At 44.3% G+C, this 24705-nt stretch overlaps 1 protein-coding gene across 1 annotated transcript; it reads right to left on the bottom strand.

Annotated features, from left to right (window-relative positions):
- Positions 1–239: 239 nt before the first annotated feature.
- Positions 240–21774, bottom strand: pitrm1 (pitrilysin metallopeptidase 1). The gene is made up of 27 exons (XM_078264237.1): positions 21502–21774; positions 20540–20645; positions 20176–20282; positions 19842–19993; positions 19232–19346; positions 18850–18946; positions 18156–18316; positions 17824–17950; positions 17544–17632; positions 17133–17261; positions 16834–16947; positions 16367–16463; positions 15793–15927; positions 15264–15402; positions 13947–14063; positions 13702–13831; positions 13204–13324; positions 10876–10952; positions 10505–10670; positions 3807–3907; positions 3456–3576; positions 3289–3339; positions 2903–3015; positions 2700–2822; positions 2297–2442; positions 678–780; positions 240–597 (listed from the first exon to the last, which is right to left on the bottom strand). Exons 1-27 carry the CDS (start codon positions 21546–21548, stop codon positions 504–506), a joined length of 3078 nt encoding a protein of 1025 aa, XP_078120363.1. The 5' UTR covers positions 21549–21774; the 3' UTR covers positions 240–503.
- Positions 21775–24705: the final 2931 nt, after the last annotated feature.

Raw genomic sequence — 24705 nt, forward strand, 5'->3', positions numbered from 1 at the left:
AACTGCAGTAAATCTAATATGACAGCGATTTAATATCCTACATACATCATTCCTTCAAAACAATGTTTTTACATTGAAGAGGGCGTTTCTGATATTATTCTGTTCTGAATCGTCTGAAACTTAAATGAATATTCACCAGAGGAACCAAATAATCCCCATTAATCAGCAGAGAAAACTAAACCCCCCAATTCAAAAAATCACAAGGTTTTTATGATCACAAAATAAAGAGCTGACTCAGATTTAGTTTTTCCATTATACTTTAATGCAAGAATCACATTTTCATTAATATGTACATATAACAGAATATATAAATAGAAGAGTAATAATCTGAAGAATCAGATTACGACTACAACACTATTCATCCACGTTCCTCCTCTTGGTAGTGAGCACTTTCTGCCACCAGTTAACAAGAATATCTCCTTTCAGTTTTCAGTACATCTGGTCACTGTGGCACATCACAAGCCCAGTTTAAGTTTTCAATGATAAAATACCTTCCGATGGGATTATTTTACAATCCATGAGGGATCTTTTTTAATGGTGTGGTTCTCTGGGCCCAGGATAGCAACACCACACGTCCTCTGACCAACGCCCAGGTATCTGCAGGAAAACACCATACTTATCTCGGTTACACGCACAATTGGTAGTTCTTTATTTTCTCTCTATTTTGTTTGTTTTACCTTTCGGCCACTTCAACCAGGTTTTTGTGAGAGACAGCGAAGAGTCTCTCTCTGTGATTCTGCAACATCTCATCGGTGACTCCACTGAGGAAGCGACCCATTCCTGCAGCACAAAGACACGGTGAACAAACTAGTGTCAGGCCTGAAAGCAGCACAACCCAAACACCCAATTACAGACCAACAGCCAAAAACCAAAGATATTCAATTTGCAATGACAAAAAACATAAGAACTGGGAAAACTGGGACTAAATCAGATTACAGTGTAATATTTCAATATGCACTCATTAAAGTTAATTTGACTGGCAAAACATGTAAAGTCCTTCTTACATTACACAATAATAAAAGTCAAATTTTGGATCATTTTTTACTTCTTCCAACCATATGTTAAATAAAGAGTCAATGGGGATTTACATATTGCAGTAATATCATAATCCTACAATGAATCATTGTGAAAACTACACTTTCTAGATGTTGTGTTGTTACTTTGGCCAGGTCATCATCAAAAAAGAGAATTAGTACATTCATGATTTTGCCCATGTTGCTATTAGCTGCTTTATTTACATTTATTAAAAACGTTGCATTGTTTATCTTTTCATATAGCTTGACGTCTAAACTCTGGGACGTAAATACCTGCCATGCTGATTCCAAACAGACAGCTTTGTCAAGGCAGTTTGGGCTTCAGACAGCTTTTACACAGTGGCCATCGTTAATGACAAATCATGTTCCGCTATGAACGTGCACACTCGTATTGGTTGTATCACAAACACGGTGGGTCAGTGAAGGAACAGTCGCAGTCGCAGCGGTAGCTGTCGTTGCCGGTAACGTGCTCGTATGACAGAGTGCACGGACCGGAGCTTTGTCACTAGCAGCCCTGTCCGCTGACCGCTGCTGTCATACAGTGTCTTCCTTGAACATGCGCTGCAGAAGCCCCCGGCTCCCTCAGTTTGAGGCACCGAGTGCTAAACAGCTTCCCGTCTCCCCCTGTCTCCTCTTGTCCTCTATTCATGCCCAGCGCCATTTGTTTTAACTCCTTTCTCAACTAAAGCTGCCTGTATCTACATGCTCCAAGTTTGATTTAGCCGCGTTACCACGGAGACCACACCGGCACAGCACTCTCGCATTTCGGCAAAGACCCGCCCTACTTTGCATCTGATTGGCTAGAACTCGTTTCAGTGGTAGGTGGATGATTGGTTAAATCCAGCACATCAAAACAAATCCCATGTGGACTTTTTAATTTATTTATTTTTCTAAAATAGTCATATGCCAGAAATTGGGCACCAGGCCCGAGTACAGCCCTGCATTAATTAGAGCTGCGTTCCTCTCATATGATTGGTAGGTGAAATCAATAGACTCGAAAATAATAAACCCGCATATTTATTTGTTTCCTCACGGCCGCACGCCAGAGATCCGGCACGGTGGCGGAATACCTTAAGCCCTGCGTCTACAGTGTATCTAATCAATATAAGACCCTGTGGAAGATTAGGGAATGTTTCTTAAACCTACACTTTTAATCTAACATTTAATAATATCATTAGATAAGAAGATTTAATGACATAATACAATTTGATGTAAATTAAGGTTAACTTCTTTCGATTGATTCAACACAGGGGGAGTCTCACCTTTACTTGAGGGGGCCACAGGTGAGTCGACAGCGGAGAAGACTGACAGCTTGGCTTCATCGATGTCCTGCTGGCTGAACTGTCCCGACTTGGCCCAGTCCACACCTTTACGAAACGCAGACAGGGTCTGCACCGAGTTGGGGTCCCTGAGAGACACATGAGACAGACGTGACATCAACACACTCCGTCAGATTCTAGTGACCACCGTTTTATCCATTGATTTAAAGTTTTCTTCTAAAGGAAGAGAACCCTAAATGATACAGAGTGTCTAATGTAGATATATATATAGAATATTAATCTGTAGTCATTGCATTAAAACCTCTAAACAATAGGTTATATATTTGTGCAATGTGCATTGCAACGCTGTCCAAAACTGTGAGCAGTGTGCTGAGCGGCTGCCCACCTGTATGAGTAGAAGGAGAAACAACCTCCTCCCATCCTGGCCCCGCCCCCGTAGGCCCCCCCCTTCTCCCGAATCTCTCCATGAAGAAATTTGGCCGTCATCATCCTCGCCAAGACGCACAAACTGACAGAGAGAAAATAAAGGCATCAGTCTGAATCACTGAGTGTGAAGCGGCTGGTGTGAGCGTGTACTGCTGGAGGTACCTGGCGTAGTCCTCGTGGGAGAACGCCACCGCCCGGATACTCTCGCTGACAAAGTTGACAGGGAAGGGCAGCTGGAAGAAGGTCTTCATCTGACACGGCTGGAAATTCAGCTCCTGAAAACACACGCTGCTTAATCAAAGTCAAATCAGAACAACATTTCTCAAAAGTCTTGTTGCTTCTATTTTTAAAGACAACATTTGGCTCTTCACTTCAAAGACTTATTTTTTGCCTTTATGAAAGGCATTTTTTCCCACACTCCTTTAATTATCTTCCATCACCAAAAACTCCTTCTATTTTTGGTTATTATACAAACAGTAAACTCAACAAGGCAGCAATATATAGATGACAAACAAATGGATGTGATGACGATGCTGATATGAACTTACAGAGATGAGTTTCCTACTCAGTCCCGAGTCAGCCAGGGGGTCTAGTGGCCTCTGGAATCAAGGAAAACAAAAACATCAAAGAAAGCTAAATATTAGTTTTGATGGACAACCCAATATGACAAATATTGATTCAGTTGCCCGATTCATGCCTGCTGTTAATGCCTTACCTCAATAATATTACTTCTGACAGGTTTGCGTTCCTTTCTGTTATTGGCCACTTCCTTCAGAAAACTCTCCAGCTGTGCTGCTGTGTCGGAGACTTTCTGTGGCGTTGTGTTCACTGCACACCTAGAAAATGAACAGACATTTTCATTTGAAGTAAGAGAAGTATGACAAGTAGATGATATACAACTACATATTCCCTGAAATCATGTATATATGATATATTGCAGCAATTACAACATGAACAGCAAAAAAACATTGAAATGAGACTGAGCTCAGACGCACGATACAGCGCTTCTTATACTGAACAGATGCTAACCAATGATAGCAGCAGGTGTAGCGTAATATGAACCCACCTCATGGTGTCAGGGTTGAGAAGGTGTTTTTTGATCCTGGGTAGTGTTCGAATGACTTGGTTGAGGTCTGACATCTCAGCTATCCTCTTCATAAACTTCACCTGATGTTCAAATAACCAAAATAAGATAAAAACAGAAAACAGCTCTTTCACCAACTGTTGAAACAAACTGGAACAGTATGTGGAACATCAGACAAAACTCTTTCTTCATAGAAAATAAAACCTTTAACAACTTGTTACTTTTTAGTATTACAATTTGCTTAAAAAGTGTACATTTTAACAGAATTTTTCTAAAACAGCAACATGACATGCTCATATCATCACATTCTGACTCAACTGAACTGGTCTAACTAGGCCTGCTGTGTTTGTCAGAACGCTGTAATGTTCTTCCAACTCTGGCAGACCCTCTGCAGACACTGTCACGTTATGTTATTAAACTGGTCAGGTATTAGGTGCAAGGTGATCACAAGCAGCAGATGTCAACACATACAACGCAACACATTCCCACTTCTGGGGGGTATTGCACAGAAGCAGAATTTATAAATCCAGGATAACTGATAAAGCGAGGCTTGGTGTGTTTCACGACGGCCGATCCAGGCTGAGGAGGAGCGACTAGGTCGAGTCAGGATTAGGCCTGTCACAGTAACACATTTTGCTGGACGATAAATTGTCCCAGAAATGATTGCAATAAACGATAATATTGTCGTTCTGAGACTATTTTCATCTAATATAATGACAATGGCATAATAATGCAGGTACACCTTTTCAAAGATCAATACACTTTTATTTCTAAAGAATATTTAACACTGGAACTGGAAGACATTTTAAATATCCACAATATGTCTGATCTCCTTTAGTATGTCGTCTTTCAGCCGGCGAGCTGCCGGCCTCAGCGTCAGGAAGTATGGCGTGATATCAGGTCTCACCACGTCACGAATTGCTTCACGCCGCTACACGCCCCCATCCAGGAACCGGCTAACAAGGTGGCGATGGAGTTTTTCAAACTACTGTCAAGGCTGAGCCGGCAAAAAAGAAGCAGAAAGCTAGGAAAGCATTGTCGGAGGAACAGAGATAGAGGAAACAGCAGACTGACGAGAGAGGAGTCAGACACGAGTAAACATAGGAGCTGTGGGGGGGTCTATAGAGAAACCCCCTTATCCCTTATCCTGGTTTTGTGCAATAGTCCCCTGATGTAGACAGGGAGTTAAAAGATGAGATAACAGAGTTTGATCTAGGGCTGTGCTCAATATATCGTCACGTACACGTATCAATATCGCACCAAATGCTGTGATGGCAGTTTGATTAAAAAGAAACCTATAATGCAGTGCACAATAAAGCCAATAGGTGGCAGGCAAGGCCAATCCACAGCGCATGTCTCAATTCAAAACAAACATTTATTGAAGCATGTTAAGTTTGAAATGAAATGTAGAATAATATTTTTGCATGTATTGGGCACTGGAGGATTTTAAGTTGTGCGATCGCTGTTATACAGGATAATAAAGAACAGCTGCCGTACTGAATTCTGTATAGGACAGGGTCATAATTTTAAATCAATGCATATTGCACTACATTTGGTATCGCGTATTTTGTCGCTTTTTCTGGACCTGCCAGACATCATTAAAAAGGCGGCGGACCAGAGAGGCATAGCGCTCCCGGCGGAGCTTCCAGCCCCCACTCGCGGCCTCCTGAGCGGTGACGTCTAACCGCCGTCCAAACGGGCTCCACTCTGGCCGCGCTTTACGGAGCTTCGGCCATTCGTGGAGGAGGCTCCCTTCTCAGCCCGGGAAACTGAGGGCTCCAGTCTCTCGCTATGCCCCGTTCACACAGGTTCATGGCGACACAGAGGCAGGCTTCCCTTCGGTCCCCCCCCCGGAGCAGAGCCTGGCGTCGATCCTGCTTCCGAAGGCTACTTTTTTCGGCCACCGGAAGCAGACCCCCCCGTCCCCCCAGGATCAGGTTTGCGCCCAGGTTACTGACCGGTCTCACCAATGTGCGGCCCAGGGCTTGGCGGCGCAAAACAACATAGCTTTGCTAGCCTCCGCCGTCTCCGCCATGGCCACCAACCCGGAGGCTCTTCCCCCGGAGCTGGCCACGGAGATCGGCAAAGCCATGACCACCATCCTCACCCTCACCACGGCGACGACGGTGGCGTTGTCGAGGATCCAGGCGTGGCAGACTGTGGCCCAGCGAAATATCTGGCTCCACATGTCTCAGCTACCCACGGAGGTCAGACATGAGCTTCTGTATGGCCCCATAGCTCCCGATGGACTATTTGGGCCTCGCTTGCAGACGGGCATGTCCCACCTTCACCAGGCGACCGAGGAAGTGGAGCGGCTACGGCGGCTTGGCTCCTGGAAAGCCGCTCCCCAACACCAGCGCCACCGGTCCACCAACCGCCATAAGAGGAAACGCCCTACAGCCTCCGCTGCGGCTGCACCCTCCCAGGCTTCGACCTCCACTCCTCAGCCTGCCCCCCCCACAGCGGCAGCTGGCCCCTGACCAGCAGGTTTCACGGGGCTGAAGGACAATGAAGGCGGCTCCCACCTGGTCAAACCCGCCCCCGGAGCCACCCAGCAAGCAACGACGATGGTGGCAATGACCGGGCGCGGGGAACGTCTGTCCCTCCACGGTTGAAAACTGGAAACACAACGGCCCTTTTAAGGGCCACTTCAGTCTTTCTAAAGAGCAGTTTCCCTTCAACCGAGCAGCCCTTTTTCCCACTGAACATTACGCTGATGTCATGACAGATGTTCCCCACACAAGCACACACCAGGTCACCACTACTCGCGGAGCTCCACCGCTCTCTCACTACAGACAGCGGGAGCAAACGCCCATTCGCTACAATTAGCGCCGCTCAGTTATCCTCCTCCCCCCGGCTATGCCAGCGGGATGAGGACGACGATGACCCGCTACCCTTTCGACAGGGCCCTACCATGGGCTGGGCGACACGATCTACTCATGTCTCGCCCAGCGGCGGGACGGGCTCTGCGCTTCTTGCTAGCCATGTCTGTGAACAACACACAGACATGCGCGCGCCCGCTCTCAGAGCACAGCGCAGCATGGATCAGGCTGACACACATGTCAAAGCTGATATCGCGGGGCTACACACTCCAGTTCGCCTCCCCCCCGCCTCGCTTTGCGGGCGTGTTGGAGACAACTGTGTCATCCCAGGCAGAATCAGACGCCATGACGTCAGAACTACGAGAATTGCTGTCAAAAGGAGCAATTTCCCGCGTTCCTCCGGGGGAGGAGAACGAGAGATTTTACTCCCGCTACTTTCTCACTCCTGTCCCAGTTCAACCAGTGTGTCATGGAGTGTCCATTCCACATGCTGACTATCAGACATGTGTTGGAATGTGTGCGCCACCAAGAATGGTTTACATCTGTGGATCTGAAAGATGCATACTTTCACATCCAAATCATTCCCAGGCACGGGAAATTCCTGCGCTTCTTTTTCCAAGGGGTTCATTTCCAGTACAACCGGCTACCGTTCGGTTACTCACTGGCCCCCCGCACTTTTTCCAAGTGCATGGAGACGGCACTTCAGCCGTTGCGGAAAAAAGGCACCAGAGTCCTGTTTTATCTGGACAATCTGCTCATCCTGGCTCCCTCTCGGGAAACGGCGGCGCTGCACACTGTGGCAGTTCTACATCACCTGCAGACACTGGGTTTCGCCATAAACTGGCAGAAAAGCTCATTGGTTCCCACACAATCGATAGTTTATCTGGGCGTAGTGCTAAACTCAATTGTTATGAGGGCCAGGCTGTCAACGCCAAGACGCGCTGATCTCTCTCCTGTCACGCACCACGCCACGCGCAAAGGTGTCAGCGCTGTACGTCATGCGCCTTCTGGGCATGATGTCCGCGGGCTACATGGTAGTAGCCCTGGGGCTTCTCCACATCAGAAAAATCCAGAGGTGGTTCCTCCGTCAGCGCGTCGCCCTAACGCCACAAGTGGCGAATGCTGACCATCCCTCCTTCTCTGCAGTCAGACCTGTCATATTGGGGGAACGCCCGGACCTTGTCAGCTGGGGTTCCCCTGGGCAAGGTGACGTCATCCGTGACAGTGTACACGGATGCGTCCCTCACTGGCTGGGGAGGGATGTGCAAATCACAGGTGGTGGGAGGGGAATGGCCTCCCCCTCTCCCACACATAAACTGCCTGGAGCTGTCCACGGTGCTGAAGGTTTTAAAGCACTTCGCCCCAGTGGTAGCGGGGAGGCATGTTGTCGTACAAACAGACAATGTTACAGCAGCAGCGTTCATAAATCGCCAGGGCGGCGTACGTTCGGCCCGGCTATTGGAAATAGCCAGGAGCCTTCTGCTGTGGGCGCACAATCATCTGCTGTCCCTCAAGGCTGTTTACATCCCCGGGATACTAAACCGGGCGGCAGACCTAATGTCGAGGGGAGGGCCCTCTCACAACGAGTGGAAATTGAATCCCACTATCGTTCAGAAGCTGTGGAGCAGGTTCGGGGAAGCGGAGGTGGATCTGTTCGCCTCACGAGAAAACACACAGTGCGCTCTGTGGTTTTCCTTGAGCACACAGGGACAATCCACCCCTCGGCGTGGACGCTTTCTCCCACCATCCCTGGCCCAGAACCCTCCTGTACGCTTTTCCCCCCCCCCGGTCCCTCTGATCCCTCGTCTCCTGGAACGCATCCAGGAGGAGAATCTGTCGGTCATCCTGGTGGCACCGGAGCGCACGAGCGCATCCTGGTTCCCGACGCTGGTCCAGCTGCTGGCGGGCCCCCCCCTGGCAATTGCCGTGGCGCGAGGACGCCCTGTCACAGCTGGACGGCGCGATATCCCACCCCCCGGTGATAACCCAGCGACTGTGGGGCTGGCTGCTGAGCGGGAACGCTTGCAGAGGTTAGGCTTGCCTCCTGCCGTGGTGCGCACTATTCAGAGCGCGAGAGCCCCCTCTACAACAGCGTGTTACGCGGTGCGTTGTTCCGCTTTCCAGCGCTTGGGCATGGCGAGGAAAACAGACCCTATATCATGTCCCCTGCCTCTCGTGTTCACTCATCTCCAAACATTGGTAGATAAAGACTTGGCTCTGTCCACAGTCAAAGCCTACGCAGGAGCCATTTCATCCTGCCACAAAGGCTATGGAGAGAGAACGGCTTTTGCGCATCCCCTAGTAAAGCGTTTTTTGAAAGGGGTCAGACGACAGAAACCCGCCGTGCGCTCTCTCACACCCCAATGGGATTTGGCCCTGGTGCTTCGAGCTCTGGGGAAGCCTCCTTTCGAGCCCTTGGCACAAGCCTCTCTCAGGTTGCTGTCTCTAAAAACGGCGCTTCTCCTTGCTCTGACGTCAGCCAAGTGAGTGAGCGACTTATGCGCGCTGTCAGTTTCGCCGTCCTGTCTCTCCATTAGAGGGGACGGGAGCGCAGCCACCCTACAGCCTAACCCTTCTTTCACACCGAAAATTTTAACAAACTCCTTTTGGTCGAGGGTCTTTTCCCTCCAGGGTTTTTTCCCCCCGCCTCATGACAATGACGTGGAGGAGGTTTCCCACCGATTGTGCCCGGTGCGTGCGTTATCACAGTACGTTTTACGCACGGCGGACATAAGGCGGACACAGCAGCTGTTTGTTCACTATAGGGAACACTCCCAAGGAGCGGCCCTGTCAAAACAGCGTCTGTCTCACTGGCTGTGCGAGGCTATCACCCAGGTCTATAACACGGAGGGGGCGGCGCCCCCCCAGGGCATCCGGGCACATTCTACAAGGGGACTATCGGCATCAACAGCTCTGTTCAGAGGCATGTCAGTAGCCGACATCTGCGCAACGGCCTCTTGGGCATCCCCATGCCCTTTCATCCGTTTCTATTTGCGGGATATGTCCGAGCCCTCTCTGACTCACTCGGCCCTATCCTCACTCAACGACGAATGATGCCCTGTCGTATGTGTTCTGTCTGCTGCCGGGTGGAGAGCGGTGTCCCATATTATATATATATATATATATATATATATATATATATATATATATATATATATAATGTACATATGTATATATTTTGTCACTATCATGCATCCTCTCTCACTACCATGCACGCCTACAATCATGATATGTGCAGCTGCATGTGTACTGCCTAGGGTCCCCCCCTCCCCCTCTACTCTGGGTGGCTGGGGGGACCTTGGACGTCCCATAATTATCAATCATGTATTACCTCACCAATCATGCATGCCTGCACTCTCAGCTTGGGCATTACAGCCAGCTAGGCCACCACTTATGGGCTCTGGTCGCAGGTGGCATTGACTACATCAGCTTCGCCCTAACCCATAGCGTGGCTTAGAGGGCGAAGCCTATACGAAATAGAACGATAGTTACGTTATTGTAACTCCAGATTCTATGAGTATAGGCGTAGCCTGCTCCAGTTACATTAGCTGAAGAAAAAGCTTATGTTGGGAGCAGAGCAACGGGTCCGCTCTGTTTATATACAGTATTTACGGACGTAGTTGAAGCCCGAGCGGTACGCAAGGGCGGGAAAGAAAATCCTCACGAATGCGCGAAGGGATAAACCCATAGCGTGGCTTAGAGGGCTACGCCTATACTCATAGAATCTGGAGTTACAATAACGTAACTATCGATATGTATCGTGTGGTGAGGTTGCCCTACTTTGAGCATTTCCTTGTTGCTGAAACACACGAGGTCAGTATGATCTCAGTTTGAGAAAGGATCATTATTACTCAGTACCTGTTCCATCCCATTGAAAGTCTCCTGCAGGTCTCCTGCTGGAGTCAGGTGTCGGCCTGCACGGGTCATGGCGTACATGTGACCAGAGTAGGAGATCCCATTGGCCAACTCCTGCGCTGACATCATCACCAGCACTCTCAGGCGCTCCTCATCATCAAAGTGGGGGCTAGAAAAAAAAACACTGCTAAGGTTAAGGCCACAGTTTCTCTGCATCCAGCTCACTGGTATCAACATGGTGGATTGTTGTCTAGAAGGCCAGCTACAGGTCACAGACCAACATCAGACACTGCTTTTCTGTCTGTTGAAACTGAGTGAACTTGTGTGAGTATCAGCTCTGGTTGCTGGTGATATGAATTTGTTGGGGGACATACCTGTTGAATATGTCTCTCCACAGCTGAAACATGTGAGGAAGGTTCCTCTCCAGGCAGGAAGAGGACAAGAGGACACCCTGAAAAAGAGAGCACAGAGCCAATGAGGGACAATCTTCAGTGTTCGGTGTTTTGAGAGGTTGTGCTTTTAGCCTGGAAACCAGAAGAATCTGCCAGCCCATGTTTCATTTGCTCTGGCAGATAAGTCTGGCCCACTCCCATTCAAATAGATTTCTGGTTAGATTTTTAGTTGGAACGGTTTTTCTCCCATGATTTTAAAACAATGACTGACAGAGGAGCGTCATGCTTGAACGTAGTTACTGGAGGTAACTGGCATTCTCCGTCCAGCACAACGCACCAGGCCCAACAACTCAGATCAAACTGTTAACTTGTAGGTGCTGATCAAATACAAATCAAGGTTCTGTTACTGTATTGCCTATTTTTTTCCTAAAATATCTTCAGAAACATTTTTGTTTACCGTTTAGCTGTAGTTTGAAAAAAGTTTCATCTATGAATATAAAACCTTATAAAGTTTTCCATTTTCTATGTAGCAGAAAAAAAAACATAAGAACTGGGAAAACTGGGACTAAATCAGATTACAGTGTAATATTTCAATATGCACTCATTAAAGTTAATTTGACTGGCAAAACATTTAAAGTCCTTACATTACACAATAATAAAAGTCAAATTTTGGATCATTTTTTACTTCTTCCAACCATATGTTAAATAAAGAGTCAATGGGGATTTACATATTGCAGTAATATCATAATCCTACAATGAATCATTGTGAAAACTACACTTTCTAGATGTTGTGTTGTTACTTTGGCCAGGTCATCATCAAAAAAGAGAATTAGTACATTCATGATTTTGCCCATGTTGCTATTAGCTGCTTTATTTACATTTATTAAAAACGTTGCATTGTTTATCTTTTCATATAGCTTGACGTCTAAACTCTGGGACGTAAATACCTGCCATGCTGATTCCAAACAGACAGCTTTGTCAAGGCAGTTTGGGCTTCAGACAGCTTTTACACAGTGGCCATCGTTAATGACAAATCATGTTCCGCTATGAACGTGCACACTCGTATTGGTTGTATCACAAACACGGTGGGTCAGTGAAGGAACAGTCGCAGTCGCAGCGGTAGCTGTCGTTGCCGGTAACGTGCTCGTATGACAGAGTGCACGGACCGGAGCTTTGTCACTAGCAGCCCTGTCCGCTGACCGCTGCTGTCATACAGTGTCTTCCTTGAACATGCGCTGCAGAAGCCCCCGGCTCCCTCAGTTTGAGGCACCGAGTGCTAAACAGCTTCCCGTCTCCCCCCCCCCGTCTCCTCTTGTCCTCTATTCATGCCCAGCGCCATTTGTTTTAACTCCTTTCTCAACTAAAGCTGCCTGTATTTACATGCTCCAAGTTTGATTTAGCCGCGTTACCACGGAGACCACACCGGCACAGCACTCTCGCATTTCGGCAAAGACCCGCCCTACTTTGCATCTGATTGGCTAGAACTTGTTTCAGTGGTAGGTGGATGATTGGTTAAATCCAGCGCATCAAAACAAATCCCATGTGGACTTTTTAATTTATTTATTTTTCTAAAATAGTCATATGCCAGAAATTGGGCACCAGGCCCGAGTACAGCCCTGCATTAATTAGAGCTGCGTTCCTCTCATATGATTGGTAGGTGAAATCAATAGACTCGAAAATAATAAACCGCATGAACCGCATATTTATTTTTTTCCTCACGGCCGCACGCCGGAGATCCGGCACGGTGGCGGAATACTTTAAGCCCTGCATAGTACAGGTCGCCTCTGTACCTTCTTCAAATCAAAGTGAGTCAGGGCAATGCCGATAAAGCGGTCCCAAGTGTGGTTACATTTCCTCTGAGACACCCACGTAGTGCTTCAGTAACAAAGACACAAAATACAACAAATTAAAACAAAAATGTAGCGAAGTTCATGAGAACTAACTGGCCACAGCATCTGCAAAAAAAACGGCAAGGGTGAAAATACCCAAACGCACATGTGCTCCTAAATAAATTTTACAGTTTGCACACATCTTTTTTTTAGTCGCAAATGCGAATGAAACAATCGCACTGTTGAGCCCTGAAAGGCTGGACCTTATCCCAGCATGAACTGGGCTGAAATCAGGGAGCCAAATGGACTGATGGATAGATTTGCACATTTACTAACTTCTGATTTGGATGTGTGTGGGTTGCAGCAGGACACAGATATGTAATCACACAGAGGCACTAGGGATGGAAATCAAACTAACCCTTTTCACTTGCTTTGCTTTAGTGCGTTGTTTCAGACACAGATACACTGAGCTGGCACTGACCTGCTCATACATGTCCAGCTGGGTGGAGTCAGGGGTGACCTGGGTGGAGACAGACATGCCCCCTGTCCTCAGCTCCATCTGCTGGGCCTGTTGCCTGTAGTCCAGAGCTCCACAGCCCATCCTAATTACACAAACAGAAACACACCCAGTCTTTGAAATGTGCTTTGCAGGTTAGGAAGCATGTACAGTCTAAAAAAAAACACACACACACACACAAAAAAAGCCTATCCGTTTTAATCTAAATTTAACATTTAAATTACAGTACACAGACTGTACAGAACATTAGTAAATTCCTGATGTATTTATTAAAAGAAATGATAAAAGAAGAAACATGTTTTACTGGATTAATCTCAGCATTGTGCTTCTTAAAAACTAGATACAGTCAGTGCACATGTACTATATGCACAAAACAAAAAGATACGACAAAAAAAGTGACACATTTTAAACATCTTTATCTGTGTATTCCAGATCTTGTTCTGGACTGACAGATCAACTCACTTAGTAATGACACTGCAGAAGAGCGGGACATAAAGCCTGAGGTCCTCTGGCAGGGTGTTGAGACTGCACATGGCTCTGAAGTAAACCAAGCCATTGGTGGGCTGCTCACAGTACTGAACTGGTACACCGCCTGTGGAGATTAGGAGAGGAAAGCCCTGGAGAGTTTTACCAAACACTCTTGACTTGGGTGAAGATGGCAAAAATACTCTGATATGGACTGTAACATGGTGGACTCTGTACTGTACCTGCAGTGCTGATTTGAACAGGAGTGATGGGTATCGTGGGCTCAATGTCAGACACTTTGAGTGCAGGCAAACAGGAGGCATCCTGGGTTTTACTCTGAGTAGCCAGCAGCTCTAGACCTTTTCAAAGAAAAAAACACCACTGTGATATTTAGCAGACACATGAATCAGAAGTCACAGCAGTTTGATCAGATTCATTTTAATGGACATCTTAATCATAGACAGAAAAAAAACGTCTGGGTCCTGAGAACTAATTCTCTGAAGGCCAACTCCTTTGTGACCATGACCATGAACCTGGCTAATGACTCAACACGTTTAGACATACTCCCTTGTGTAATACGTTGGGCCCTATCTTCACACGGCGCAGCGCAGCGCAAAGCCCGACACAAGTGTCTTTGCTAGTTTAAGACCGACACAGTTGTCAGTTTCCCGTCCAGCACCCACGTTGTTTAAATAACAAATGCACCTGCGCCCATCTGTGGCCCATGGCTGGTCTTACAGGGAGGTGTGTTCAGGTGCATTCTGGGCATGCTGGTCTTACAGGGAGGTGTGTTCAGGTGCATTCTGGGCGTGCTGGTCTTACATAGAGGTGTGTTCAGGTGCATTCTGGGCGTGCTGGTCTTACAGGGAGGTGTGTTCAGGTGCATTCTGGGCGTGCTGGTCTAACAGGGAGGTGTGTTCAGGTGCATTCTTGGCATATTGCTATCTTGAGGCAGCGGGAAGTGATGGCACCATTGACCAACAAAAACCTGGTCTAAAGTCAATAACGCAGCATTTCATTGTTATTTTAACAGAGCATTAGTAAAATGCTCCTAGGCTCGTGCACAGCGCGCACACACTATTGTTGTTACACACACAGGGACGCACAGCAGCACACACACATGCATAAGATACACATACAGGCCTTAAATGCACCTGCGCCAGGCGCTTCACGCTGTGCACTTAGATCGTTAAAATAGGGCCCTTTCTGTGTATATTCACATGGCAGCACGGTATCGATTTTAGCCAGTAAGTGTGATTATCGGTTGGTGTATTTGAATTTATTTAGCTTTGCTTTACTATTTCATAGAGAAGACATGAGATATAAGATATGTTTAAAACCTGTATATACATGCACATTTGGGTGGAAAGAAGGTATAAGTTTAATTACTATGTTGGTGTAGAGTGCCCTACCAAGCAGCCAATACTGTTGCTGTAATTTCATAGGGTCAAAGTAAGAGTGTTTAACATCGACAAAGTATTGGTGTTAATTGATTAGGACTTTGTGAACTGACCTTCTAGCAAAGGAAAAGAGACATTGAGCAGTGACTTTATTGGTACCTTTCTCATAGATCTCTTTTCGGTCACTGTGAGACAGAGCTTGGATCTTTCTCTGGAGCTTTTCCTCCTCAGCCTGGGCCTGTTTCTCCAGGTACGCCTCATCTGGGCTCATGGACAGAGTCAGTCTGTGTGTGTTCTCCTGCAGGGCCCGTGGAGAGGGGGGGTGGAGGGGGTTTGACAGAAAAACAGAAATTAGAATTAAATCCTAGAAAATTCAACTATAGGACCTGAGGCAAGGCCGCTGGTAACAGCAAGTATCTGTGCCCAATGTGCTGAACTTGAGAAAGAGACTAAAAACCCGACCAGCACCAGGGCTGAGGAAGCTGACCTTTGACCTTTCCTGAAAAGGATGCTGGGATGCCGCCTGATAAATACAATACAACGCTCTCTCCAAACTCCCAACCACCAAATACATAATCCTGCAATGGGTTTAACAAAAAGATATGAATCCAGACTGCTGCATGTTGCCCCTTTATTCTTCAGCAATCAACTTGCCACTATACTCAAGAGATAAACACATGTCATTCACCTTAAAGTAGTGTAGAACTTTCTCCTGCAGGAAGCAAGGGTTTTCCTTCAGGGCCTGCCTGAACTTTGCAACACTGTCACTGATCTGCAGCAGCTCCACCGGGTCGCCGTCATGGTTCCACAACGATGCAATGTACTAGAGACAGACAAAATGTCAGGAGTGAGGAAACCAAAGACAGTTTCAGAGATGAATTACATAGCATGATTTATACTTTATAAAACAAGTGGACAAGTTGTCCATTAATGCCCATATATCATTCATTTTAAATACGTCTAACTGACTGTTGAACTAGAGCCGCCCCCTCTTAGATGATTAGTCTTGAATTACAGTAACAAGATAGTCTCCCAGGACAATAACTATGGACATGTTAACATTCTTGATTTGTATAGAATTATACAGAAAAACCGGGAATACAAATAGAAATGCAAGATTTCAGGCACAAAGAACACAATCTAACATCCTTAGTACTGCTAAGATACCTCACACATGGAGGTTTATAAATACATGTAGAGTCCTTGTGGTTGTGGAAACAAAATGAAGGTTACAGGTTACAGATGAACAGCAGTGAACTCACCGAGGCCAGAGACAGGCCGAAGTTTGTGGACTGGTGTTTAATCTGGATCTCAAGCTTATGGAGGAGAGCCTCAATTCTTTCCTCCTCAAAGCCTTTCCTGTGAACAAGGAGAAGTGATTCAGTTTGATCTTACATACTGTTGGACTCTCATGTTCCTTCCTATTAGCCCACCAACATACTATGTTCTTTTAAATATTCCAGTGCAAATGTAAATGATAGACAGTGAACAGATGATGATGATGACACGACACATGAAGCTTTTATAATGAGCAGATGAGCTTTTACCATGTCTGTTTTATCAAATATTTTATGGCCGTTTTAAAACAAGTTAAAACTTTAAGAGCAGATTTGTCAAATAAATGATGCTGTCATCAACAATGAGTTGCACTCCTCACACAAAGCAGTGCAAATTTGATATTTAAGCCATGAAAGAAAAACCATAGCACCAATATGACTGTGGTACTTACTCTATAATGTCATCGATGGTCTGGCTGATGATTTGTTTCACCCTCTCGGTGTCCTCCTCAGCCATTCCCTGCAGTCCGATGCTGAACGACGCCTCTTTGGTGCTGCCATCATATCTGCACAACAGGAAATTTCAACACACTCTCAAAGAATACAAGAATGTCATGGAGGCCAAATGGCAATGCGTCAAAGACAAGTGGTCAAATACTTAAGATGATTGGTTTCATCCCACAGATACTGTAACTGATCAAAACTTAGTATAATGCAGGTTTGCTGTTGTTATCCCAAAGCATGTACACACCCTACGACAGAAGAGAAGTCTGTTCCTATCTTGGGTTCAATGAGAGCCTTGTAGAAGGGAGAGTTTGGTCCAGAGATCATTAGAGATGACAGCAGGCTGAGAGTGAATCCTTCAAACGTGTCAGTGATGCTGCACAGAGAAACCAGAATAAGGGATCAGATGTCACTGAATAACTGAGCAGGCTCAAAACTTCACTGTGTAAAGAGAAGAGTTTTAGGATGTATTGAGGAAGACTGAAAAACTCTCAACATGACTATACAAGCCGCTGGAAACAAGGGTCAAACAAAAAGATCAGGAGAAACAGAGGATGCAGTATCTGTAGCTTTAGAATCTCATAAATGCCATCCTGCTAAAATGAGTTAAAGTACAAACGTCTGCAGGGAAACAGAGAGGGAGATAATGTGGTCTTACTCTCCCAGCAGGTAGCTCACACACAGCGTGTCCTGCCTGGCTGGATCTGGAGCCATAGCATCAGGGCTGCAGGTGACATGCTCTTCTCTCTGGGAAACCAATGGGATTCACAGTGACATCACACAGACTATTCAATGCAAATAAACAATGGAACGATGCATGCAAGTGATTATTAAATACATGAGTTTAGAAAATTCTATTGTTACAGTACTTTGGTTGTCTCGAATACCTTTTCACCCTTACTGTATGTTACAGTAATATGTCTGAATGATGAACTTACAGGGCTGCTCCAGTGTGGCTGGGAGGGGACCTCTGTGTTTGGGTTGATGCGTTTAAACCTGGACAGAGCTTCCTCTTCAATCTGCTTCAGATGCTGCTCCAAAGGCAAATCTCCATAGGTGAAGAACCTGAAGAACATATTGAAGACTTACGCATAAAGCTGTGACATAGTGTCAGTCAATGTGAATGTCAACCAGCTAGCCTGCGTAAGGCTGCAGCAGGGAATTATTAACAACAAATAATACCAGAATGAGTAAGCTATGGGAGTTATTACAAACAGAACTAAACATGTTTCCGTTCTTTTCTAGGCGGTGTAAGCGTGTCCCCCTCTACCTAGCATTGCTGGGGTGGTAATGTGTGGCGTGGAACTGTTTGAGTTGCTCCCAGGTGAGGTCGGGGATGGCTAGAGGTTCCCCTCCTGACACCACAGAGTAGGTGTGGTCTGGAAACAGCTTGTTCTGGAGATGCTGGGCATACACACTCTCATTGTCCGACTGCAAGAATACACAAACGCAAATTATTATTTCAGATTCTACCGACATGTAAAATATATGAAAGCATTACTGATTCCAAGATAAATAATGTAAACATTATAAAGTTGCAGTGGGTGTTGTCACACAAACGTTCATTTCTAAACTTTCTGTTTTTATTCTTCTAAACATACTAGTTTGTTGGTTTAATCTAACCCCCTCTCTATCTGTATCTGACCTTGTTATCCTTGTGTAGCCTCGCTTTGTTTCTTCTTGATTACAGGACATTTTGTTCAAGAAAAGTGCAACTGCACCAAGCAGATATTTTTTCTTTGGATTAACTTTTTTCTGTGTTCTAACTTTATATTACACCAGTGTATTAATATAATAAGTAGGACAAACACATGTGTGCATTTAATGTTTAAACTGTTGGGGCGCTTATACCATGAAAGCACCTAAATTGCCTGAATGTTAAAAAATCTAAAGCACTGTGTAGAACAAACAATTGTTATGCATATGAAATGTTAATGACAGTGACTGGGAAAGTGTTGACTTACAAAAGCCCCCTTCATTTCATTGAACACCACTCCTTTGAAAACCAGAGGGGAGTTGATATCAGTGGGGGTTTCATTCTCCAGCCTCCAGCCCTCCTGCCTGGAAAATCCAGACATACTAAATCAAACTGGGTAATGCTGATTTCATCTATTACAGCTCTGCCAAATGATATTTTCAAATGCTTGGTCTGTGTTAGCCTACTGTTGGACAATACAGTGAGGAACTGACTGTTAAGACACATATTTACAACCAGGTGTTGTGTGTAACTTTGGCTACTGTTTTGTTATAATGCCATCACATTTTTTATAAAATAAAAGTGAGCAGTTTATAACACTGTATAGCACTGTAACATGTATAACTGTGGAGCAATAGTCAAAAACTCACCGGAAATCCTGCTCTCGCAAACAAGGGAAGAAAACTGCATCCAGATAGACTGACAGAAGATTCTGGAAATCCTTCCCATTCTGGGTCGAGAACGGATACATGGTGTAGTCACTGGCTGCTCACAGGAAAGGAAGCAAACAAACATACAAACAGACAGACAACCCATGCAAAAAGCTCATCAGCCAATGAAAAATGAACCAACCATCAGGTGAAAGTCCTTTTACTTTCTTTTTGAAGCTGACGAGTAAAATAATGACAGCAGCTTTTTATTCAATCCATCAAGTATTGGTGCATGTAAACACTCTCATTTTCAATACTTAAACTACCTATGATACATGTCCAAATATACTACGTATATATAATATAAATACTTCCATCCATATATTCCAGTCTGTAAATACTATTAATCTTTACTGCTGGGACAGTCAAGCAGAGCAAGTCCATTGTAATAATGTGAAAAGCTCTGGTAAACTAAACTCCTAGATTATTTCCATGTACATGCATTAAACCTGTAAAAGTCATTAGCCACTGATTCATTTTCTATTTAGTTTTCTTCTTGCTCGCAGACTCCGAGGTCGATACATTTAGGTCCAAATGATTTTTTCCGTACCTGTGAAAGCGTTCATGAAGGTGGACAGGGACCTGTTAAGCATCTTAAAGAAAGGGTCTCTGCAGGGATACTTCTCAGATCCACAAAGCACCGTGTGCTCCAGGATGTGTGGGACCCCTGTGCTGTCCATGGGAGTCGTTCTGAACTGGACACTGAAAATACAGGAACAAGTATAAGAGGCATCTGATTTATTAACTACGCTGGAGGAAAAAAAAAGATGCTGCTGTATAAACAAACACATCTTAAAGTCAATGCAGTGTGACTGCAGAAAGAAAGTTCAAATCTGTTGTCGAACATGAATATAAATAGGTACAAGTGATGAATTTCAACCAACCTGAAGAGGTTATTGGCATCATCTCTGGCTGCATGGAGGTGCTGAGCTCCAGTTGTATCATGTGTTAACTTCACTGCTGTGAGAAACAAGTCAGGGACCGCTACAACCTTGGGGGGGGCAGAATTAGCAGCTCTAATGACCATTTGTTTGACAGCATCAGACACTTCCATTAATCTCAGCCACTGAATCAAACCATGTTTGGTCCAAGAAGGCCATAAAACAAAACTAAATTCACAGTATGTCCTTTTAAAATTCAACCAGAAAATGGCTGATTTACTTACAGTATTGTTCCATACATGCATTTAGACCTCCACTCAGTGTTCATAAAACATTACTTTATAACCCCAAAATAGTTTAAGTTTACCTCTGTGACTGTAAAGCCATGGATTTTCTGTCCTGGTTGGTACTGACAGGCCCTCTCTTTTGCTGAAGTGCTCTTTAGCTTCCACGTATGCTGCTGTCCATTGAAACTGGGAGAAGAAAATAGTTAAAAAGGTACAAAGAATAATTTGCCCCATCTTTGCACAAACTAATGCCAATCTCGTATCTTTTATATATTGTATAGCATCGAGTATCTTGTGTATTGGCTGACACACCCCCGCAGCAAGCCACAGCTTAATTATGATGCTAAAGCTTTAGTTAGAAGTTTCCTCTATTCCAAAATGTATATCTGTGCAAAACACACTGCGGCCACACAACTTCCATGTTGACCTTAGGTTTTAAAGATGATAAAATAACCACTGCAAGAGTAGAAAAGAGGAATTGTAAATTAGCAAGCCTTGTGTGGGTATTTTCTTTCATTGCATATAATGACTTTCCAGAGTGTGCATGCATTCTGGACCCAGACCATATGCAAATAACGTTACATTACTACACACTCCTAACGTTCTACAGGCCATAGGATGACCAGTTCACAATATGGTGCAACATCAATGTAGGCTCGTGTGAAACTGAATTTAGGGGGGAATTCTCTTCTTACTCTGATAACGTTACCCCAAACAATGGTTACTGCCCACAGCCTACATTAGGCTGAACCTGCTATTCTATTAAAGGACCAGTGAATATAAAACTATGAACAGTAACGCTAGCTAGATAACTCCAAAGGGATACATTTTAATCTCTGCTTGCATCAGCTGTGTCATTAGTTAAAATGTAATATTTCCACAGTCAAAGCACCCTTTCATATCACAATATCTAGTCACACATTGTTACAGTCAGTGAATGTTGAAGTCGACAGCACACAAAGAAACTTTTTAAATGATTAGCAATAACGGTATGCCAAGGGTGTTCACGCTAAAGTGCTGTAACGTTAGCTAGCTGACTTACCTTAGATATCGAAGTTTCTGGAGCACCGCCTTCGTTTGCCTAAACATGGCTTTGTCACTTGCAAAATTATTCAAGTATGTCTACTATAGTATGTTCGGCTTTGAAAAAAAAACAAGACAATTTTAATTACATTTGATCAATAATTCCACATTATTTCGGTTGCGCATCCCGGCACGGTGTCCTCTCATGCCGTGTGTAGTACAGTTAACACATTGGGTCAGTTGCGCACATAAATGACCCTCACACCTGCGCAGATCGCAGATCTGACAGTCGCTTTCTGCTCAGTAATACCTATCCTATCGTCATGTAACTCTACAAGTACTCGCTGAGCAATTTTCAACACCCGTAAACTGAACTTCCACCTACAAACAAGCTTGTTTCCGGTTGGTCGAGCTAGAATGAAGCGCAAATATGATTGACTCATACGTAACATCGCTAATCTTACCAAACCATGATGGAGATTTTGAAGGGCATCAATCTCGTGACACATATTTAACTCCACTTTCTGTCACACTTGAACTTTTTTTGCAACTTCAAATGAACGTTAATGAATTGTAAGGGTTCCAACTTTTCATTCCCTTTAGTTGTAATCCAGCCTGTCTTCCAGCAGAGGCCGCTGTAAGATCATGTTGAGACCATAGACTGAAGTAAGTTACACAAGTAATGTTAGTTAAGTTGGAACCTTTTTTTCCAGACGATGCTTTTTTCTAAATGTTCCACTCTGGGGTCCAGAAGTACGACAACAGTGGAAAACCTATTATAATAAACCACTTTATTTTAGAAAAAGTGCATACAGTAGGCTACCCCACATTTATTTCAAACGTATATCCCATCACATTTACATAGGCTACACTATTGCACATACTGTACTTCAGTGTTGCTAAGCAACTTTTATAATGACCATGACTTGCACATTTCATTTACTGTAGGGTAGAGCTTGACAACTGAATAACAACTCTTTTTCACAGGAGGGTTGTTTTTGACTTTGCTATAAGTGACATTACTTGCTACATTATTATAATTATTGGTGATTGGTAGTTTTTAGTTTTATTGTGACCGCTTCCAAACTTATGTTGTAGCCTGCGAACAATTTATTGTTCCAAATGCCTTTTTATGACATGCTAAAAGTTGTTGCGCTATAATCCAAGTATGTGCTGTAGGTTTAGAAATAACCTGTCCTATCTTCTTTTCCTTCATTTTCACTTCCCCTAAAATAATGAAGAGTATTAACCATTTGCTTCAAAGCTACAAAACCAATGTAAGACAATTTCATAAACTACATAAGATACATACATTCTTATTTATCTTCTTATTTAAAGCATACACTGCATGGTCATGACCGGATTCATCTGTTAGAGGTCTCAGGCCCATTTGCCCAAAAATGAACTGCTCATTATCCCCCAATCCCTCCCCCTGTAATATAATAGTACCCTCGCTGCAGGATTACTGTGTGGTAATACGAATGAACATAAATCAATTCAAAAAAATATGCACCTTGTAAGTAAAATGCCAGCTGACCTAATGTAGGTCTTTACACAGGAACCCTTTTCTAAACAGATCAAAACAGCACCTTTTAGGCCTTTATCATGTCAGTTGCTATTGTGCTTTATTGGTTACAAGTAATCAAAGTACCATCAACTAATTGCTAAACATGTATTATTTTGGGGGGACCCTGGAGATCTGGGACCCCGGGGTGAACTCTTCCCAGTTAGTAAATTAGCCTTGTGCATATTCAAACCCAAAACACTACTGCACAAATCCAATGGAACATTTAAGATGTCTCTTGTATCTTTTTACACCTTGCCTCGCATTTCAGCCTGACATTTTAGGATATTAACAAGGATTTCAAATACTCAAAAAGCTCAATTGCATAAAACGTGTGTTTTTGTCCTTTTTAAGTTGCCACCTCATTTGCAGTCTGCATTTCAAGACCGGTTATGTCATAAGATGTTGCAACCTTCTTCTTCAATATCCCAAATATCCAAAAAGCAGTCACTGGTCTCTGTAAAGCAAGGAGCAGGAATTAAGATGATGCTAATGTGAATCCCCTGCAGACGAGGAGATGCAGTCTACTGGTCTTTTATTCTTCCTTTAAGTATAGCAAGCATGTGATGTACACTGTGCACATTCCACAACAACAACAATGCAGGGAATACCTTGATCATACAAAGCAGGGTGGTACAGACACGCTGTAAACATTTCAAAAGGAAAATGTGGCCATGATGGGACATGATTTCAGTGGAACTGAACTTGTTTCAAGGATTTGTTTTAGTCAAATTAAAAGAGTGGGTTTCAGTGATTTCATATGCTGCTCGTAAGTAGGTATCCCTTTTCTTTTATCTTTCATCATTTCACATAATGCTATTTCCATGTGCAAAACACATATCTTCAAACTACAGGAGGTGAAAAAGCATCTTGCCTCGTTAATTTGATGTGCTTCCACTGAATCTGGATGTTGCAGTAGGACATAATGGTAGGATGATCAATCAAAAGTTTAAGTCATATTATGAGATTTCTAAGAAATAAAAACAGTTTTATTCCTTTTATTTTCACACGTTTGGTAAAGCAGGAGCTCCCTGCTGTTTTCCTGGAAGAAGGGGACTGAAATAAAAGTAATTTTCTTGTTGTTTTTTTTTTATATAAAAAGGCATGCGCACGCACGCACACACACATACACACACACACACACACACACACACACACACACACACACACACACACATTGTTACATAGGATTATACTGTGGTGTGAAAAAATTAGCAAACAACTTTGAAAACGTGATTTTTCATTTCATGGTGACTTTAAGGTCAACTGAAGGATTACATACACCTAAACGAGGTTAAACCAACTTTACACCCCTCTGCTCTTAAAGCCCTTATTTGAATAAAGTAATAAATACGTGGTGGTCAAGCTATAAACAAGGCTGTTTTTGTGTGTTCTTTAAAACTGGATATCTTCGAATGAAATGCAAATATAATGTCCGGAACATACCTTATATAGTGGAAAATGAATCAGTCTACATACTGTACAGTATTCTGTATATGGTGTTGTCAGGGATGGGAGTGACTGTCGGCGTGTTGGTGTGCTCTTTCCTCCAGGTAATCCACAGGATTTCATAAAGGTCTGGACTGTCCAGACGCTGGTTCATCCAGACTTAAGCCTTCATCAGTGTCAGACGGAAAACTAAACCCAGGCTTGTCACAC

This window comes from Sander vitreus, chromosome 12 (assembly GCF_031162955.1).
Source record: "Sander vitreus isolate 19-12246 chromosome 12, sanVit1, whole genome shotgun sequence".
Taxonomy (NCBI): domain Eukaryota; kingdom Metazoa; phylum Chordata; class Actinopteri; order Perciformes; family Percidae; genus Sander; species Sander vitreus.

Excerpts from the sequence above, each read along its gene's own strand:
- pitrm1 (XM_078264237.1), bottom strand. The coding sequence starts at position 21,548 with ATGTTTAGGCAAACGAAGGCGGTGCTCCAGAAACTTCGATATCTAAG. Across the intron at positions 15,928-16,366 it reads TCGGCCTGTCTCTGGCCTCG|TACATTGCATCGTTGTGGAA; the intron begins GTGAGTTCACTG and ends GTCTGTCTCTAG. Across the intron at positions 2,443-2,699 it reads TTCTCCTTCTACTCATACAG|GGACCCCAACTCGGTGCAGA; the intron begins GTGGGCAGCCGC and ends TGTGTCTCTCAG.